Source organism: Mobula hypostoma, chromosome 7 (genome assembly GCF_963921235.1).
Source record: "Mobula hypostoma chromosome 7, sMobHyp1.1, whole genome shotgun sequence".
Lineage (NCBI taxonomy): Eukaryota > Metazoa > Chordata > Chondrichthyes > Myliobatiformes > Myliobatidae > Mobula > Mobula hypostoma.
In genome coordinates, this window is record NC_086103.1 from 186,152,500 (window position 1) to 186,169,668 (window position 17,169).

The following is a 17,169-nucleotide window of genomic DNA, read 5'->3' on the forward strand; positions in this document are numbered from 1 at the left end:
ATGCCCTGACCAATCAAAAATCTATCAACCTCCGCCTTAAACATACATAAAGACTTTGCCTCTTCGGCTGCCTGTGGCAACAAATTCCACAGATTCACCATTCTCTGGCTAAAGAAATTCCTCATCTCCATTCTAAAAGGACACCCTCTATTTGGAGGCAGTGTCCTCTGATCTTAAGACTCTCCCACCATAAGAAATATCTCCTCCACATCTACCCTATCAAGGCCTTTCACCATTCAATAGGTCTCAATTGAGTCACCCTCATTCTTTTGCATTCCAGTGAATACAGGCCCACAGCCATCAAACACTCCTTATATGATGCTTTTCAATCCTGGAATAGTTTTCGTATTCCTCCCTCGAATCCTCTCCAATGTCAGCACATCCTCTCTTAGATAAAGGGCCCAAAGCTGTTCACAATACTCCAGGTGAGGCATTACTAGTGCTTTATAAAGCTTCAACATTACATCCTTGCTTTTATATTCACGTTCTCTTGAAATGAATGCTAACATCGCATCTGCCTTCCTCACCACCAACTTTACCAGCAAATTAACACTTAGGGAACCCTGCACAAGGACTCTTAAGTCCCCTTGCGCCTCAGTTTTTTGTATTTTCTCTCCATTGAGAAAATAGTCAATCCTTTCTCCCCCCGTTTTAATTTGTAGGCCACATCCTTACTACTGTTTGGGGGCGGGGGGGGTCTGTATACAATTCCCATTAGGGTCTTTTTATTCTTCAAGTTCCTCAGAATTATGATCGCTATCTCCAAAATGCTATCTCCTTTACAATAGCATTGGAGAGAGATAGGAACAGACAAGTTAGAAAAGCATTTAATTGGAGTAAGGGGAATTATGAGGCTATCAGGCTGGAAATTGGAAACTTAAATTGGAAACAGATGCTCTCAGGGAAAAGTACGGAAGAAATGTGGCAAATGTCCAGGGGTATTTGTGTGGAGTTCTGCATAGGTACGTTCCAATGAGACAGGGAAGCTATGGCAGGGTACAGGAACCATGGTGTTCAAAGTCTGTAATAAATCGAGTCAAGAAGAAAAGAAAAGCTTACAAAAAGTTCAGGGAGCTAGGTAATGTCAGCAATCTAGAAGATTATAAGGGTAACAGGAAGGAGCTTAAGGAGGAAATTAGGAGAGCCAGAAGGGGCCATGAGAAGGCCTTGGCGGGCGGGATTAAGGAAAACCCCAAGGCATTCTACAAGTATGTGAAGAGCAAGAGGATAAGACGTGAAAGAATAGGACCTATCAAGTGTGACAGTGGGAAAGTGTATATGGAACCGGTGGAAATAGCAGAGGTACTTAATGAATACTTTACTTCAGTATTCACTATGGAAAAGGATCTTGGAGATTGTAGTGATGACTTGCAGCAGACTGAAAAGCTCGAGCATGTAGATATTAAGAGGATGTGCTGGAGCTTTTAGAAAGCATCAAGTTGGATAAGTCGCCAGGACCGATGAGATGTACCCCAGGGTACTGTGGGAGGCAAGGGAGGAGATTGCTGAGCCTCTGGCGATGATCTTTGCATCACCAATGGGGATGGGAGAGGTTCCGGAGGATTGGAGGGTTGCAGATGTCGTTCCTTTATTCAAAAAAGAGAGTAGAAACCCGGATTGATGATTCCCTTCGTGGAGAAGCTGCTTAGAGAGAACCTTGACATACCGGCCGCAAAAGACCTACAGATAGAAAGGGCTCACCGCGCGTTGGCACCACAGCCTCCGGCAGGCACCCAGCCCAGATCGATTCTGATCAGATTTCTCAGTTACAGAACGAAGGAAGAGGTGCTTAAAAGAGCATGGCAAAAGAAAGGTTTCATGTGGAACAACTGTAAAATCAGTTTAGACCACGACTACGCACCGGGGATTCTTGCCAGACGGAAGGAGTATACGGAAACACGGAGAGTCCTGAAGGAAAACAACATCAGATTCCAGACCCTGCATCCAGCTTGGCTGAGAGTCTTTTACGACGAAGGGACAAAAACTTACGCTACGGTGGAGGAGGCAACGTCGGACCTGGCGGACCGGGGACTACCTATTAAAGTTATCACCCAACTGGAGTCGCTACTGGAGAGGATTCGGCAGAAGTCGTGGCAGTTAGTGGGGCGAGGACGCTCCACTCGAACCAGAGTGTCAAACTACAAGGAAAAGCTGCAAATATTCAGACGCGAATGTACAGAGAATACAGATTAATTAAGAGAAATGACTGAAAAGAGTAAATCGGACAAAAGTAAAATGAAAACTGGTAATCGAAAATAATCTAGGCGGAATAACTTGAATGATAGCAATATGGTCGAGACATAAATAGGAGAAAATTCTCTATGATTATTCAAACTGCTGAGGGCCCTCTAACACAGGGTGAAGATAGAGGTTATCCCTCTGAACTGAGGCGGGTCGGTGCTCAGGCCTCACTGTGGGAAGTCAGGGAAAATTTTCAAATGTTATACGTTCAGAAATGTCTAGGGTGTGGTTATATGTCTTGGTTTACTGTTGAGAAGGGATTGCTTACTGTTTGGTTAGAAAAGGAGTGCGCTTTTTTTCTACTAGAGAAAAATGCAAACTGAATTGGTAAAAATAATTTCCTATAATGTTAATGGGGTTTTGAATCCAATTAAAAGAAATAAGATTATGTCTAAATTGAAAAAAGAGAGGGCACAAATAGCTTTCCTCCAGGAAACACATATGAGCCAATCTGAACATGGAAAATTAAAAAGAATGGGCTTTAAGCATGTATTTTATTCATCATATAAATTGAGTCACAAAAGAGGGGTAGCTACTTTAATATCAAGTACTCTTAATTATGAACATATTTCAGAGACTAGAGACAAAGAAGGACGGTTTGTAAAAATCACAGGAAGAATAGAAGGTACAGAAATAACATTGCTGAATGTTTATGCTCCTCCAGGTAGTGAATGGTCATTTTATAGACACATTTTTGACCTAATGGTCAGTTCTCGAGGGGTAGTAATTTGTGGAGGGGATTTTAATATTAGATTAAATCCTATATTAGATTCTTCAAGAATAGTTACTCAGAATAAACCTCTGACTCGGAAAGTGAATTCATTGATGGAGGAGTTGGGAATTATAGATGTCTGGAGGGAATTACACCCTACTAGTAAAGATTATACATATTACTCGTTCCCTCATTCAGCCTATTCAAGGATAGACTATTTCTTTATCTTTAATACAGATAGACTCAGGATAAAAAACTGTAATATTGCAACAATTGATCTGTCGGATCATAGCCCAGTCTCTATGTCTCTAATCCTGGAAAGGAAAATGAGGAAAACACTATGGAGGCTACACTCACATATACTTAATAACCTAAAAGTAATGGAGAGATTAAGGGGAGAAATCAAAGAATATCTAGACCTTAATGACACGGGAGAAATATCACCAGTGATTTTATGGGATACATTGAAAGCTGTACTGAGAGGGAAAATTATTTCCATTACTACTCACATGAAAAAAATCAATGCACAAAAATTAGCAGACCTTCAAGGAAAATTAAAACAACTTCAGGTTGGAGATAGCAACAAAAGTAATTCAAATCGAAAACAGGAAATTAGGAAATTGCAAAGTGAAATTGATGATATTTATACGTTGGAAACTCAAAGAAATTTTCTTTACCTGAGACAAAAGAATTATGAAGTAGGAGGTAAATCAGCTAGATTATTAGCATATAAATTACGAAAACAACAAGCAGACAATACAATTCATAAAATAAAGAATCCAAAGACAAAGCTTGTGGAGAGTACAATAGGGAAAATTCAAGAGAGTTTTGAAACGTATTATCGAGAGCTGTACTCCCAACCCCGGGCTCCCAATGAGCCCTATATAGACAGTGTATTGAATTTTTTAGATCTACCTAAACTTACAGATTTACAAAATGAAAGTTTATTAGAACCAGTAACTGTCAAAGAACTGAACGTGGCCATCTCTAGGTTAAAGGCTGGAAAGTCCCCGGGTTCTGATGGGTTTACCTCAGAGTGGTACAAGTCCCTGAAGACACAGTTAGCCCCATTACTACTTAACACCTTTAGTTGGATCTTGCAGAGAGGAGAAACTCCACCTTCCTGGAGAGAAGCGATTATTTCAGTTATTCCTAAAGAGGGTAAAGATAAACTAGAATGTGGCAATTATCGGCCAATTAGTGTTCTTAATTTAGATTACAAACTATTTACATCTATATTAGCGCGCAGATTGGAAAAGCTTTTACCTGGCCTAATCCATTTAGACCAGACTGGATTTATTCAACAAAGACAAACACAGGACAACATAAGGAGAACTCTGCACATATTAGAACAGGTTAATAAGAACGAGACAGAGACAATGGTAGTAGGATTGGACGCTGAGAAAGCTTTTGATTCGGTTAGTTGGGCATTCCTATACAGAGTGTTAGGAAGATTCGGCTTTCAAGAAAGGTTTATTAAAGTAATTCAGACTCTGTATGACAGTCCAACAGCCCGAATTAAGATAAATGGGGACCTCTCTGACTCCTTCATCTTAGAGAGAGGCACTAGACAGGGATGCCCAATTTCTCCTCTCCTTTTTGCGCTATATATTGAACCACTTGCCCAACTAATAAAACAGAGCGAAATCGTAAAAGGTATCAAGGTGGCAGGGATTGAACAGAAAGTGGCGTTATTCGCAGATGATGTTTTGGTCTATCTGAGTGAACCAGAAAAATCATTTATAGGATTGTTTACACTGTTGGATGACTTTGGGAAAATATCAGGTTATAAAATAAATGTAAAGAAAACGCAGGTTATGTCCCTAAATTATACACCATCCAAAAAATTGCAGGATACATACGATCTTAAGTGGGAAGCTAAATCATTAAAATATTTAGGAATAACCCTGCCGAAGGATCTTTCAACACTGTCACAGGTAAATTATGGGCCATTAATCTCAGAGATAAAAGCAGATATGCATAGATGGAATCTTATCCCCTTTTTAAGTTTAAATTCAAGGATAAATACTATAAAAATGAATATTCTTCCTCGGTTATTATATCTTTTCCGTACTTTACCAGTGGAGGTGGATGATAATCAATTCAGGGAATGGGACAAATGGATTTCCCGCTTCATTTGGCAAGGAAGGAAACCTAGAATTCGATATAACACCTTACAGTTAGGGAAGGAAAGAGGAGGTATGGTTCTTCCTTGCCTGAGAAATTATTTTTATGCCTCACAGATAACCCCTCTGTTATATTGATGTAATAGGGAATATAAGGCTAGATGGAAGGAAATAGAATTTGGATTAGTTGACAGTTTTCCTCTTCAGGCCTCAATAGCTGACAAAGGATTGATGGCCCAGTTGGAAAAATTTAATAATGCTTGGATAAATCTTACATTAAAAGTATGGCAGAAGGTGGTTAATTCATGTGGAATTAATAACATGCTAAAACTCTTTAGATGGTGTGCATATGATACCGAATTCCTTCCCAACAGAGGAGATAAAAGATTTGAGCTATGGATAAAGAAAGGTCTTACAACCTACCTCTCATTTATAGATAAAAGAGTATTATAAAGTTTCCAAATCCTGCAGGACAAACATGGCCTAGAACATAATGACTTTTTTAGGTACCTTCAAATACGAAACTATGTTAACCAGAGTTGTAGATATACAGACCTATCAACAGTAGAATTAGAATTTTTCAAGATTCTGAATTCGGCTTGCAGTTCAATACCTAGTAAATCAGTTTCTCGCCTATATAATGCACTCTCCCATGCTAAAAATGTAAATACACTGTATATTAAAGAGAAGTGGGAGAAAGAAGCGGGGTTGGTACTTTCAGAGGAAGCTTGGGGGAAAATCTGCAGCTTTCAATGGTCCTCGACTAATTCTTTGACTTGGAGAGAACATTGTTGGAAAAACATTGTAAGATACTTCAAGACCCCATATCAGGAAAAATATAAAGATACAAATGTGATGTGTTGGAGAAGGTGCGGCTCCAAGGAGGCAAATCATTTTCATATTTTCTGGGATTGCCCTAAATTAAGTCTATTTTGGGAAGGTATTCATAGAACATTAGTTAAGGTACTTAGGTCCCAGATACCTCTGAACTTTGAGACGCTCTATTTGGGGCATGTATTGTTCCTTGAACAGAAGGAAGATATAAAGTTGCTGCAGGCCCTCTTAGCGGCAAGTAAGAAATCAATCACTAGAAAATGGCTAAATCCAATACCACCTACATTAGAAGATTGGTACGAAATTATCTTGGAAATATTTAAAATGGAAAAGTTGACCAACTCCCTGAGAACTCAAAAAGAAACATTTTATCAAATCTGGAATAAATGGATTGAATATATAACCCCAATGCGAGCAGACTTTAGATGACTCTCCTAATGATTTATATTGCTCTTCTCATCAACACAGTAATATTGCTAACGTAAGCACCCCTAGTCTAAATGTTTGTTGTTTTCTTTTGGAAAATAGAGAATTAACACAAGTAAAGGGAAAGACTTGGGAAAGGGATAAAAAAAAAATGAAAAAATTAAGTAAATAAGTACATAGGGATTGGATAATTATGTCTGCGGGCAGGAACAAGCACGAACAAATTGGGATATAAACACCTACAATGGTTGGTATATAGGCTTGTATGCAACATTTTGGACCAGTGGAAATAGTCCAGAAGGGTTGTATGGAAACTATTATTACCATTTTTCTTAACAACTAATTTCATTACTTAGCCTAATAGGTTAGATTTACCACAGTACATAATTATCTATTTAAATGTTTATTTTGCTTTTATATCATCTCAATCTGTACTTAAGAATGTATAAATAATTGTAGATTTATACATATAAAAAAATGGAAAAGGTTATATGTGTGAAAAAAGTACATAATTGTGAACTCCTTATCCAAATAAAAATAAAATTTAAAAAAAAACAAAAAAGAGAGTAGAGATAACCCAGGAAATTATAGACCAGTGAGTCTTACCTCAGTGGTAAGTTAATGGAGAAGATCCTGACAGGCAGGATTTATGAACATTTGGAGAGGTAAAATATGATTAAGAATAGTCAGCATGGCTTTGTCAAGGGCAGGTTGTGCCCTACGAGCCTGACTGAATTTTTTGAGGCTGTGACTAAACACATTGATGAAGGAAGAGCAGTAGATGTAGTGTATATGGCAAGGCTTTTGATAAGGTACCCCATGAAAGGCTTATTGAGAAAGTAAGGAGGCATGGGGTCCAAAGGGGCATTGCTTTGTGGATCCAGAACTGGCTTGCCCACAGTAGGCAAAGAGTGGTTGTAGACGGGTCATACTCTGCATGGAGGTCGGTTACCAGTGGTGTACCTCAGGGATCTGTTCTAGGACCCTTATTCTTCGTGATTTTTTTATGAATGACCTGGATGAGGAAGTGGAGGGATGGGTTAGTAAGTTTGCTGATGACACAAAGGTTGGAGGTGTTGTGGATAGTGTGGAGGGCTGTCAGAGGTTAAAGTGGGACATTGATAGGATGCAAAACTGGGCTGAGAAGTGGCAGATGGAATTCAACCCAGGTAAGTGTGAAGCGGTTCATTTTGGTAGGTCAAATATGATGGCAGAATATAGTATTAATGGTAAGACTCTTGGCAGTGTGGAGGATCAGAGGGATCTTGGGGTCTGAGTCCATAGGTCACTCAAAGCAGCTGCGCAGGTTGACTCTATGGTTAAGGTGGTGCGGTGTATTGGCCTTCATCAATCGTGGAATTGAATTTAGGAGCCGAGAGGTAATGTTGCAGCTATATAGGACCCTGGTCAGACCCCACTTGGAGTACTGTGATCAGTTCTAGTCACCTCACTACAGTGTGTGGAAACTATAGAAAGGGTGTAGAGGAGATTTACAAGGATGTTACCTGGATTGGGGAGCATGCCTTATGAGAATAGGTTGAGTGAACTTAGCCTTTTCTCCTTGGAGTGACGGGGGATGAGAGGTGACCTGATAGAGGTGTATAAGATGATGAGAGGCATTGATTGTGTGGATAGTCAGAGGCTTTTCCCCAGGGCTGAAATGGTTGCCACAAGAGGACACAGGTTTAAGGTGCTTGGAAGCAGGTACAGAGGAGATGTCAGGGGTAAGTTTTTTTATGCAGAGAGTGGTGAGTGCGTGGAATGGGCTGCCGGCAATGGTGGAGGAGGTGGATACGATAGGGTTCTTTAAGAGACTTTTGGATAGGTAGATATGGAGCTTAAAAAAAAATGGAGGGGGCTATGGGTAAGCCTAGTAATTTCTAAGGTAGCGACAAGTTCGGCACAACTTTGTGGGCCGAAGGTCCTGTATTGTGCGGCAGGTTTTCTATGTTTCTATGTTTATCTACAATGATTCAACACCATCTGACCCTAAGTCACCTCCTTCTAATGATTTGATTTCATTTTTTAACCACAGAGCAATGCTGCCCCTCTGCTTTCCTGCCTGTCCTTTTGATATAATGTGTATCCTTGGACATTAAGCTCCCAGTTATAAATCTCTCAGCCATGATTCAGTGATGCCTACAACATTATACCTACCAATCCGCAACTGTGCTGCAAGTTCATCTACCTTATTCCGTAAACTGCGTACATTCAACTACAACACTTTCAGTCCTATATTCATCCTTTGATTTTGTCCGCTTTTGCGTTGCAACTCATCCTGTTGACTCCAATTTTGCCCCATCAACAGCCTCTCCTCGCTACACATTGCCTCCGTTTGTAAACCAGCTACCTCATTTCCAGCACTATTATCCACCTGTCCTATGACACTTCCTGCACTGAAATAAATGTAGCTCAGGACAATAGTCGCACCATGCTCAACCTTTTGATTCTTAACTTTGTCTGAGGTCTTACCGATCTCTGCCTCCACATCCTCTCCACTAACTGTTCTGGCACTCTGGCTCTCACCCCCCTGCAAAGTTGACATCCATGTATACTTTCCTCTATTTATCTTAATCGTGTTCCCTCATATTCGCCATTTCTGTGCTATGGAAAAGTCTCTGGCTGTCCACTCTGTCTACGCCTACATCACTTGTACACCTCTATCAAGTTACTTCTTCCTCCTTCACATCACAGAAAAGCCCAAGCTCGCTCAACCTGTTTCTTAGGCATACCCTCTCGTCCAGGCAACATCCTAGTAAATCAGGTAAATAAATCTGAACCTGAACCTTAACCTTAAAAATGGCTAAATTAGAAGGTCAAAACTAAAACTCAAAGTCATCCATCTTCAGGATAATTGAGGGAAAATTTTTCAACTTAGTAACCGGACATCTGAGAAAACAGTGGTCAGCAGATGAAAATTGGGTACAGAGAATAACTGAAAAAGAGGTAAATTTCTGAGGTGGGAAGGACTGGGTAAACGGATGGGCAGAAACTCCATCGGAATTACGATATGGTATATACTGGCAGCACACACCATTTTGTGGCAGTTTGCGTAACGCTTTACAGCAACAGCAACTCAGGTGAAATTTCTGCCACTGTCTGTAAAGTTTGCACTTTCTCCCTGTGACCACATGGGTTTCCTCCGGGAGCTCCAGTTTCCTCCCACTTTCCGAAGGCGTACAGGTTCAACGACTGTGCTGGGCATTGATTCAAATGAGATTTCAATACATGCTTGATATTTCAATATACATATGACAAATAAAGCTAGTCTTTTAAGTCTTTCTTAAATCATTGTGCTGGCATCTGGATCATATTGCATCATGTACAGAGCTAATCAACCTGGACTGGGGAGAAGATGGCAGGATCTGCAGAGAATTAGCCACAAGGCTGAGGTGTCCAGGGGAGATGGCCACAGCAGGAGCTGGCTCCCTAAAAAAATGTAGGGTACTTGAACTTTGCACAAAGCAACCAGCTCGTTTAGAACATAGAACAGTACAGCACAAAAACAGGCCCTTTTGGCCCACAATGTTGTGCTGGATCAAATAAATTATTCAAATGGTCAACTAAACTAATCCCTTCTACCTCCATAATGTCCATCACTCTCCATTTTCCTCACATTCTTGTGCCAATCTAAACATGTCTAAAGAGTTCTTAATGTATCTGCCTCTACCCCCATCCCAGGCACCCACAACTCGGAAGAATTTGCCCCTCACATCTATTTTGAAATCAGCTCTTGGCCTTAAATACACGCCCTCTGGTTCTGGATATTTCAAATGATAAGAGATACTATCTGTCTACTCTATCCGTGTCTCTCAATCTTAACCCCTCAGCCTCCCCTGCTTCAGAGAAAACAACCCAAGTTTGTCCAACCTCTCGTTACAGTGCATTCCTTCTAAACAAGGCAACACCCTGGTGAACACAAGGGATTCTACAAATGCCGGAAATTCAGAGCAACACAGAGCAAATGCTGGAGGAATTCAGCAGGTCAGGGAGTATCTGTGGAAATGAATAAACAGTTGACGTTTCAGACAGAGACTCTTTATCAGGGCTGGAAAGGAAGGGGGAGGACAGCAGAATAAAAGGTGGAGAAGGGGAAGGAGGATATCTAGAAGGTGATAGGTGAAGCTTGGTGGGTGGGAAAGGTAATGGGCTGGTGAAGAAAGAATCTGACAGGAGTCGAGAGTGGACCATGGGAGAAAAGAGGAGGATTACAGGGGGTTGTGATAAGCTGGTGAGGAGAATAGCTAAGAAGGCAGAGTGGGGAATAGGAGGAAGTGGGAGGGGGGGAAACCATAGGAAAAATTAATGTTCATGACATCAGGTTGGATGCTACCTCGATGGAATATGAGGTGTTGCTGCTTCACCCTGGAAGTGGCCTCACTGTGGCAAAAGAAGCAACCATGGACCGACACAGAAATGGGGACAGGAATTAAATTGTTTGGCCGCAGGAAAATCCACTTTTGGCGGACGAAGTGGAGGTGCTCAACAAATCAGTACCCTAATTTACGTTGGGTCTCACAAATATAGAAGAGCCTGCATTGAGGGCACCAAATACCTTAGACGACCCCAACAGATTCACCTGGAAGGACTGTTTGGGGCCCTGACTGGAGATGAGGGATGAGGTGAATGGGCAGCTGTAGTATTTCGGTCATTTCCAGGGATATGTGGCAGGAGGGAAACTAGTGGGGAGGGATGTATGGACAAGGTAATCACAGAGGAAGTTATTCTTGCAGAAGGTGGTGAGTGGGGTTAAAGAAAAGTTTGGTAGGAAGATGACAGAATTAGCAGAGAAGGATATAGTGGATGCAAAGGCTCATAGAGGTTTAACATTCGGAGAACCTCTTCTGCACCTTTTCTCAAGTCTTGACATCCTTCCTACAGTACTGAGCAAAAACCTTAGGCAGAAGTAAAAATTTCTGTAAGATACTTTCAAAAATAATGAAATGAAATGTTTCTAAATATCAAAAAAAATAAAAAGCAGTAAACAGTAAAAACTAAATCAAATCAATATTTGGCATGATCACACTTTGCCTTTAAAGTTGCTTGAATTCTCTTAGGTACACAGTCATTCAGTTTTATAAGAAAATCGGCTGGTAGGTTGTTCCAAGAACCTGCCACAGTTCTTCTGCAGACTTTGGCTGCAGAATCCCAGACAGCCTCGATGATGTTGAGATCAGGGCTCTGTAGAGGCCATACCATCTGAAACCATATAAAAAATCTAGGGTAACACACAAAATGCTGGAGCAACTCAGCAGGTCAGGCAGCATCTAAAGGAAAAAATGTATGGTTGACGTTTCAGGCCGAAACCCGTTGGGCATTTTGGAGTTTAGAAGAATGAGGGTTGATCTCATTAATATTGAAAGACCTAGATAGTGCGGATGTGGAGAGGATGTTTCCTATAGTGGGGGAGTCTAGACCAGAGGGCACAGCCTCAGCATAAAGGGACAGTCAGTTAGAACAGAGATGGGGCAACTTCTTTAGCCAGAGGGTAGTGAATCTGTGGAATTCATTGCTACAGATGGCTGTGGAGAAGGGTTTCGGCCCTAAATGTCAACTGTACCTTTCTTTCCCCCCACATAGATGCCTGGCTTGCTGAGTTCCTCCAGCATTTTGTGTTTGTTGCTCGGATTTCCAGCATCTGCAGATTTTCTCCTTTGTGAAAAAATCTAGGACTTTTACACAGTGCTGTATAACAAGGTGACCAGAACTGTATGTAATACTCCGGGGCAGTCGAGCTAGTTTTATAAAGCTGCAACATAACTTCCTGACTTTTGAACTCAAAGGTTTGAAGGGAGAAGCTGAACACGGAGAGATTTGAATTCCTTGGTGGACACGTACCAAAGCTGGATGTATTGGTGCCCGCTCCAATGGTCAGGTTGGGCTTGTTGCCGAACAGCCCAGCACCAGCAGTACCGAAGGTGGATGCAGTCGTGGTTGCAGTGCCGAATCCCGCTGGCTTGTTAGCAAACAGGGTCTGCTGGTAGAGGGAGGAAAGAGGGTCAGGGCCACAAACAATCTAACCAAGGTGTATCCAAATTTATCTCCCGGTTGGTGAGAAAACTGCATAATGACTGACGATAGCCCACTCCCTACAACATACCTCTACAACCAAATTCAGTGCTCCTCTCACCAATTTCTTCTAAACCCACCTTTCACAACCCTCTGAGTCCCTGACAAACTAAACTCAAGCCCTTCTGCTCAACGGAATTTTCACATTATGTGCCAGTGATCTGAATGACAGAATCGATGGTTTTGTGGCCAAGTTTGTGGATGATAAGAATTTATTTGGAGGGGCAGGTAGTGTTGAGGAAGCAGCGAGTCTGCAGAAGGACTTAATTTAGAACAGGCAAGGAAGTTGCAGATGGAACATGGCGTGTGGTCATGCACTTCAGTAGAAGACAAAGAGGAGAAGACTTTTCTAAATGGGGAGAGAACTCAAAAATCAGAGGTACAAAGAAACTTGGGAATCCTTGTGCAGGATTCCCTGAAGGTTAACTTGCAGTTTGAGTTGGTGGTGGCAAATGTAATGTTAGCACTCTTTTGAGAGGTTTAGAATATGAAAGCAAGGATTTAACGCTGAGGCTTTATACAACATTGATCAAACTTGGGAGTATATGAGCAGTGTGGGGCCCCCTATCTAAACAATGTGCTGGCATTGAAGAGAGTCCAGAGGAGTTTCACAAGAATGATCCCAGGAATTACAGGGTTAACATACGAGGAGTGTTTGGTGGCTCTGGGCATGAACTTCCAGTAAGATGGCAGCTCATGCAAACGAAGCGGCCTCTTGCAGACCAACAAAAGGTGCTTTTTTCTTTGTAAAATTTGTTTTTTTTAAATGACTCGGAAGCAGAGTTGGTGCAAGACTGTCTCGGACACTTCACTTGCGATTGCAAGACACCATTGGACAGTAATAACTCAAGTTGCAGCAGGCGTTACCCTTGTCTGGTGGAGAGAGAGTCGACATGGGGGCTGTGTAGCCTCTGTTGGCATGAGTACTAGGCCTCTAGCCTCAGGCTTGCCTGCTGCTACAGACTAGGTGAGTGACATGGAAAGGCTGATTTATACTTCTGTGTAAGCTCTACGCCGTAGCGAGCATTCGTTATTGTGTCTGAGTCGCTCTGCAATTCACTGCCAAAATGCTAGTTGGCGGTGGGGTTTCTATGCCACTGTGTTGGGTTTCTTCGTGAGAGACATGGACGAGGAAATGCATTTCAAATATTTCCGGATGTCGGCAGGTAGATTTGACGATTTGGTTCATCGTCTCCAACCATTTATTTCGCATCAGTGTACAGACATGGCGGAGAAAGCAACCGGAAATGCGATGCTACCAAGCGGACCAATCACAGTTGTTGCGGTCTGCGCTCCACAACGCGCGAGTTACTTTTTTGGGGAGGTGCACCTCACCTTACAGCGTAAGGTACACGGTACCTACGGTGTAGATTTGACACAGAAGTATAAACAAGGCTAAAGCGTTACAGCATGGTTGAACTCAGTTGGGGCCTAGCCTTGCCGATTGGTGCTGCCCTCCCATATTTTAGTGGTGGAATGACAGGTTGGATTGCATGCATCTGTACACTGCCAGGAGACTGTACCAACGATTGCTGGACAATGTGGTCCCCCACCCCCCCAGTGAATATGCTTCTTTGGTCGATATTTTAAAATATGTTACCCACTATTTTGAATGTTTTGCACCTTGGCCCCAGAGGAACGGTGTCTCATTCAACAGTATCCATACATGGTTTGAATAATTAAACGTGATTTCATTCTGCAGTTTAGAAGAATGAAAAAAAATCGATCAAATATTGAAAGGAGTGGATGTGGAGAAGATGTTTCCTACAGTGGGGGAGTCTAGGACTAGAGGGCACAGATAGAGTGGATGTGGAGAGGATGTTTCCTGTAGTGGGGGGGTCTAGGACCAGAGGGCACAGATAGAGTGGATGTGGAGAGGATGTATCCTATACTGGGGGAGTCTAGGACCAGAGGGTACAGCCTCAGAATAGAAGGGCGCTCAGTTAGAACAGAGATGGAGGAACTTCTTTAGCCAGAGGGTAGTGAATCTGTGGAGGCCAAATCATTTAGCAACTTTGGAGCAGAGGTTGAACGGATCTTGATTAGTAAGGGTGTCAAAGGTTATGGGGAGAAGGCAGGGGAATGGGGTTGAGAAGGATTCAGATTCTAGATTGTTTAATGTCATTTCCAATACAGAAGTGCAAAGGAAACAAAATGTGTTACGCTGGATCCAATGTAGCACAAAAAAATACACAATGCAATTACAACTAAAAAACAATAAATATAAATAAATAAGATCGCTTCTATCCACAGATTGATTGTATGCCCATAAAGTGATGCTAGGTACAGGAGTGTCTGTACATAAGGTGACTGTGACAAGAAATGATAGTGTAGTGCTGGGTTAGTGGGTAGAGGCACTGATCGGCCTTACTGCTTGCTGTGATGGAATGGCAGAGCAGATTCGGTGGCCAAATGGCCTAATTCTGCTCCTAGATCTCATGGTCTTAAGGCCCAAGACTCTTCCTACCATATACTTCTATTTCTTCTCTCTGCTGGTTCCCCATTTTCTCAATGCCATCCCTCAACCATTCTCTGTGGGGATGAGCCACGTCGCTAGGTAAAGAGGCTTCTTCAGAGACCCCTTCTGCATTTATCTTTTTCTACCAATTTACAGTACAGATCAAGTAATTCAGTAATCCACGTCACTCTTTCCTACAGTGATTTGGATCTTACAGTGAAGGAGGACAAGGTGAATGGATGAGGTGTACAAGATGATAAAAGGCGCAGAGAGTAGACAGCCAGAGAATTTTTTCCCCTCAAGGGTTGAAATGGCTAACACCAGGGGGAAAATGTTAACATGATTGGAGGAAAAGTATGGGGGGGGGGTTGTAAGAGGCAGGGGTTTCTAATAGACACAGCGAGTGATGAGTGTTAGGGATGGTGGTAGAGGTAGAGAACCTCAGATAGGCACATGGGATGAGTTTTAAAACTGGAGGGCTATGTGGGAGAGAAGGTTTAGATTGATCTTAGACCACAAGACATAGGAGCACAATTAGGCCATTCAGCCCATTGAGTCCACTCCATCAGTCTATCATGGCTGATTTATTATCCCTCTCAACTCCATTCTCCTGCCTTCTCCCCATAACCTTTAATGCCCTGACTAATCAAGAAGTCAACAACCTCCACTTTAAAACTCAATAACCTGGCCCCCATGCCCGTCTTGGCACTGAATACCACAGGTTTACCACCCTCTGGCTAAAGAAATTCCTCCTCATCTCTGTTCTAAATGGATGTCCTTCTATTCGGAGGCTGTACCCTTTGGTCCTAGACTCATCCATTATTGAAAACAATTCCTTAACATCCCTTGATGACTGTGAAATGATTAGAAATACTCTTAAGATGGAAATCAGGAAGGCAAAGAGCAGGTACAAGGGAGATATGGAAGGTAGGATTGAGGAAAATCCCAAGAAGTTCTATGGTTATATTAAAAGGGCAGCTAGGGAGAGAATAGGGACCCCCTTTGGAGATCAGCAGGGTTGACTATATCTTGAGCCACAGGGTGGGATTTTTATCAAATACTTCTCTTTGGTGTTTACTAAGGAGAAATACGTTGCAAAGAGTGATGGTTGAGACAGATATTTTAGGAGCATTTAAGACATTTTTAGATAGGCATAAATGAGCCCTAATGAAAGATCTTAACCTGAAATGTAAGCTGTTTACTCCTTTCCATAAGATGCTGCCTGACCTGCTGAGCTCCTCCAGCATTTTGTATGTTACTCTCAGGCAGAATCAGACACATTAGGGATATGTCAGAGACACTCAGATAGGCATGTGGATGGTGGAAAAAATGGGAGGGAGTGAAGGGTTAAATTGATCTTGGACTAGGTTAAAATATCAGCACAACATTGTGGGCAAAAGGGTTTGTGATGTGCTGTACTCTTCTAACCTTTGAGGTCACTTTATCCCAAGTTGTCATTTTTCAGGCAAGCCTCACTTGATGGCACATTAAAACCAACATTCAAGTGTACCTTTTCCTGTGTACGTCCCCTTTGCAGACTATAACAACCAGATTTTATTCAGTGCTCCCAGCATGATCTTTCTGAACTCCAGTGCATTTCAAATGCTCGATAATATGATCCCCGTACTCTGTATTAGCTTGGAGATGCACTGGTTATATTGCTTTTAACTTGAAGCACCTTGTGAGTGATTGGGGATCAGCTGCTGTCAGCTGGACACAGGTCACTACAGCACAGTACAGGGCTGTCAGCTGGACACAGATCACTACAGCACAGTACAGGGTCGTCAGCCCACAATGTTGTGCTGATCTATTAATCTGTACTTCCCTCCCTTAGCCCTCCACCTTTCTTTCATCCATGTGCCTACCTAAAAGTTGCTTAAATGTCCTTAAAGTACTTGTCTCTACCACCATCCCTGGTAGCGTGTTCCACATACCTAGCACTGTGTTTAAAAAAAAAGCTACCTTTGACATCCTTCCTATACTTTCCTCCAATCACCTCAATATTACACCCTCTCTGACAATGTCTCTTATCATCCCGTACACCTCCATCAAGTTACCTCTGGTGCTCCTTCACTCCCAACAGAAAAACCCTAGCTCACTCATTCTCTCCTCACAAGATATGCTCTCTAACCCAGACAGCCTGGTAAATCTCCTCTGCACTCTCTCCAAAGCTTCCACATCCTTCCTATAATGAGGTGACCCAACCAAACACTATATCCCAAGTTGATCTATTTGTTCATTTATTATCATTTTTTAAAATTATTATTTTTTTCTCTGCTAGATTATGTATTGCATTGAACTGC

At 42.0% G+C, this 17,169-nt stretch overlaps 1 protein-coding gene across 3 annotated transcripts in view; it reads right to left on the minus strand.

The window, feature by feature from the left end:
- nup98 (nucleoporin 98 and 96 precursor) overlaps positions 1-17,169 on the minus strand; it is a 117,768-nt gene that overhangs the window by 52,102 nt on the left and 48,497 nt on the right. For 2 of the 3 annotated variants that reach the window (XM_063054773.1, XM_063054772.1), the window contains exon 10: positions 12,178-12,316. In XM_063054773.1, the coding sequence (XP_062910843.1) occupies positions 12,178-12,316 (139 nt within the window). The remainder of the gene's footprint in view (positions 1-12,177; positions 12,317-17,169) is intronic. The other variant, XM_063054774.1, reaches the window with a different exon arrangement.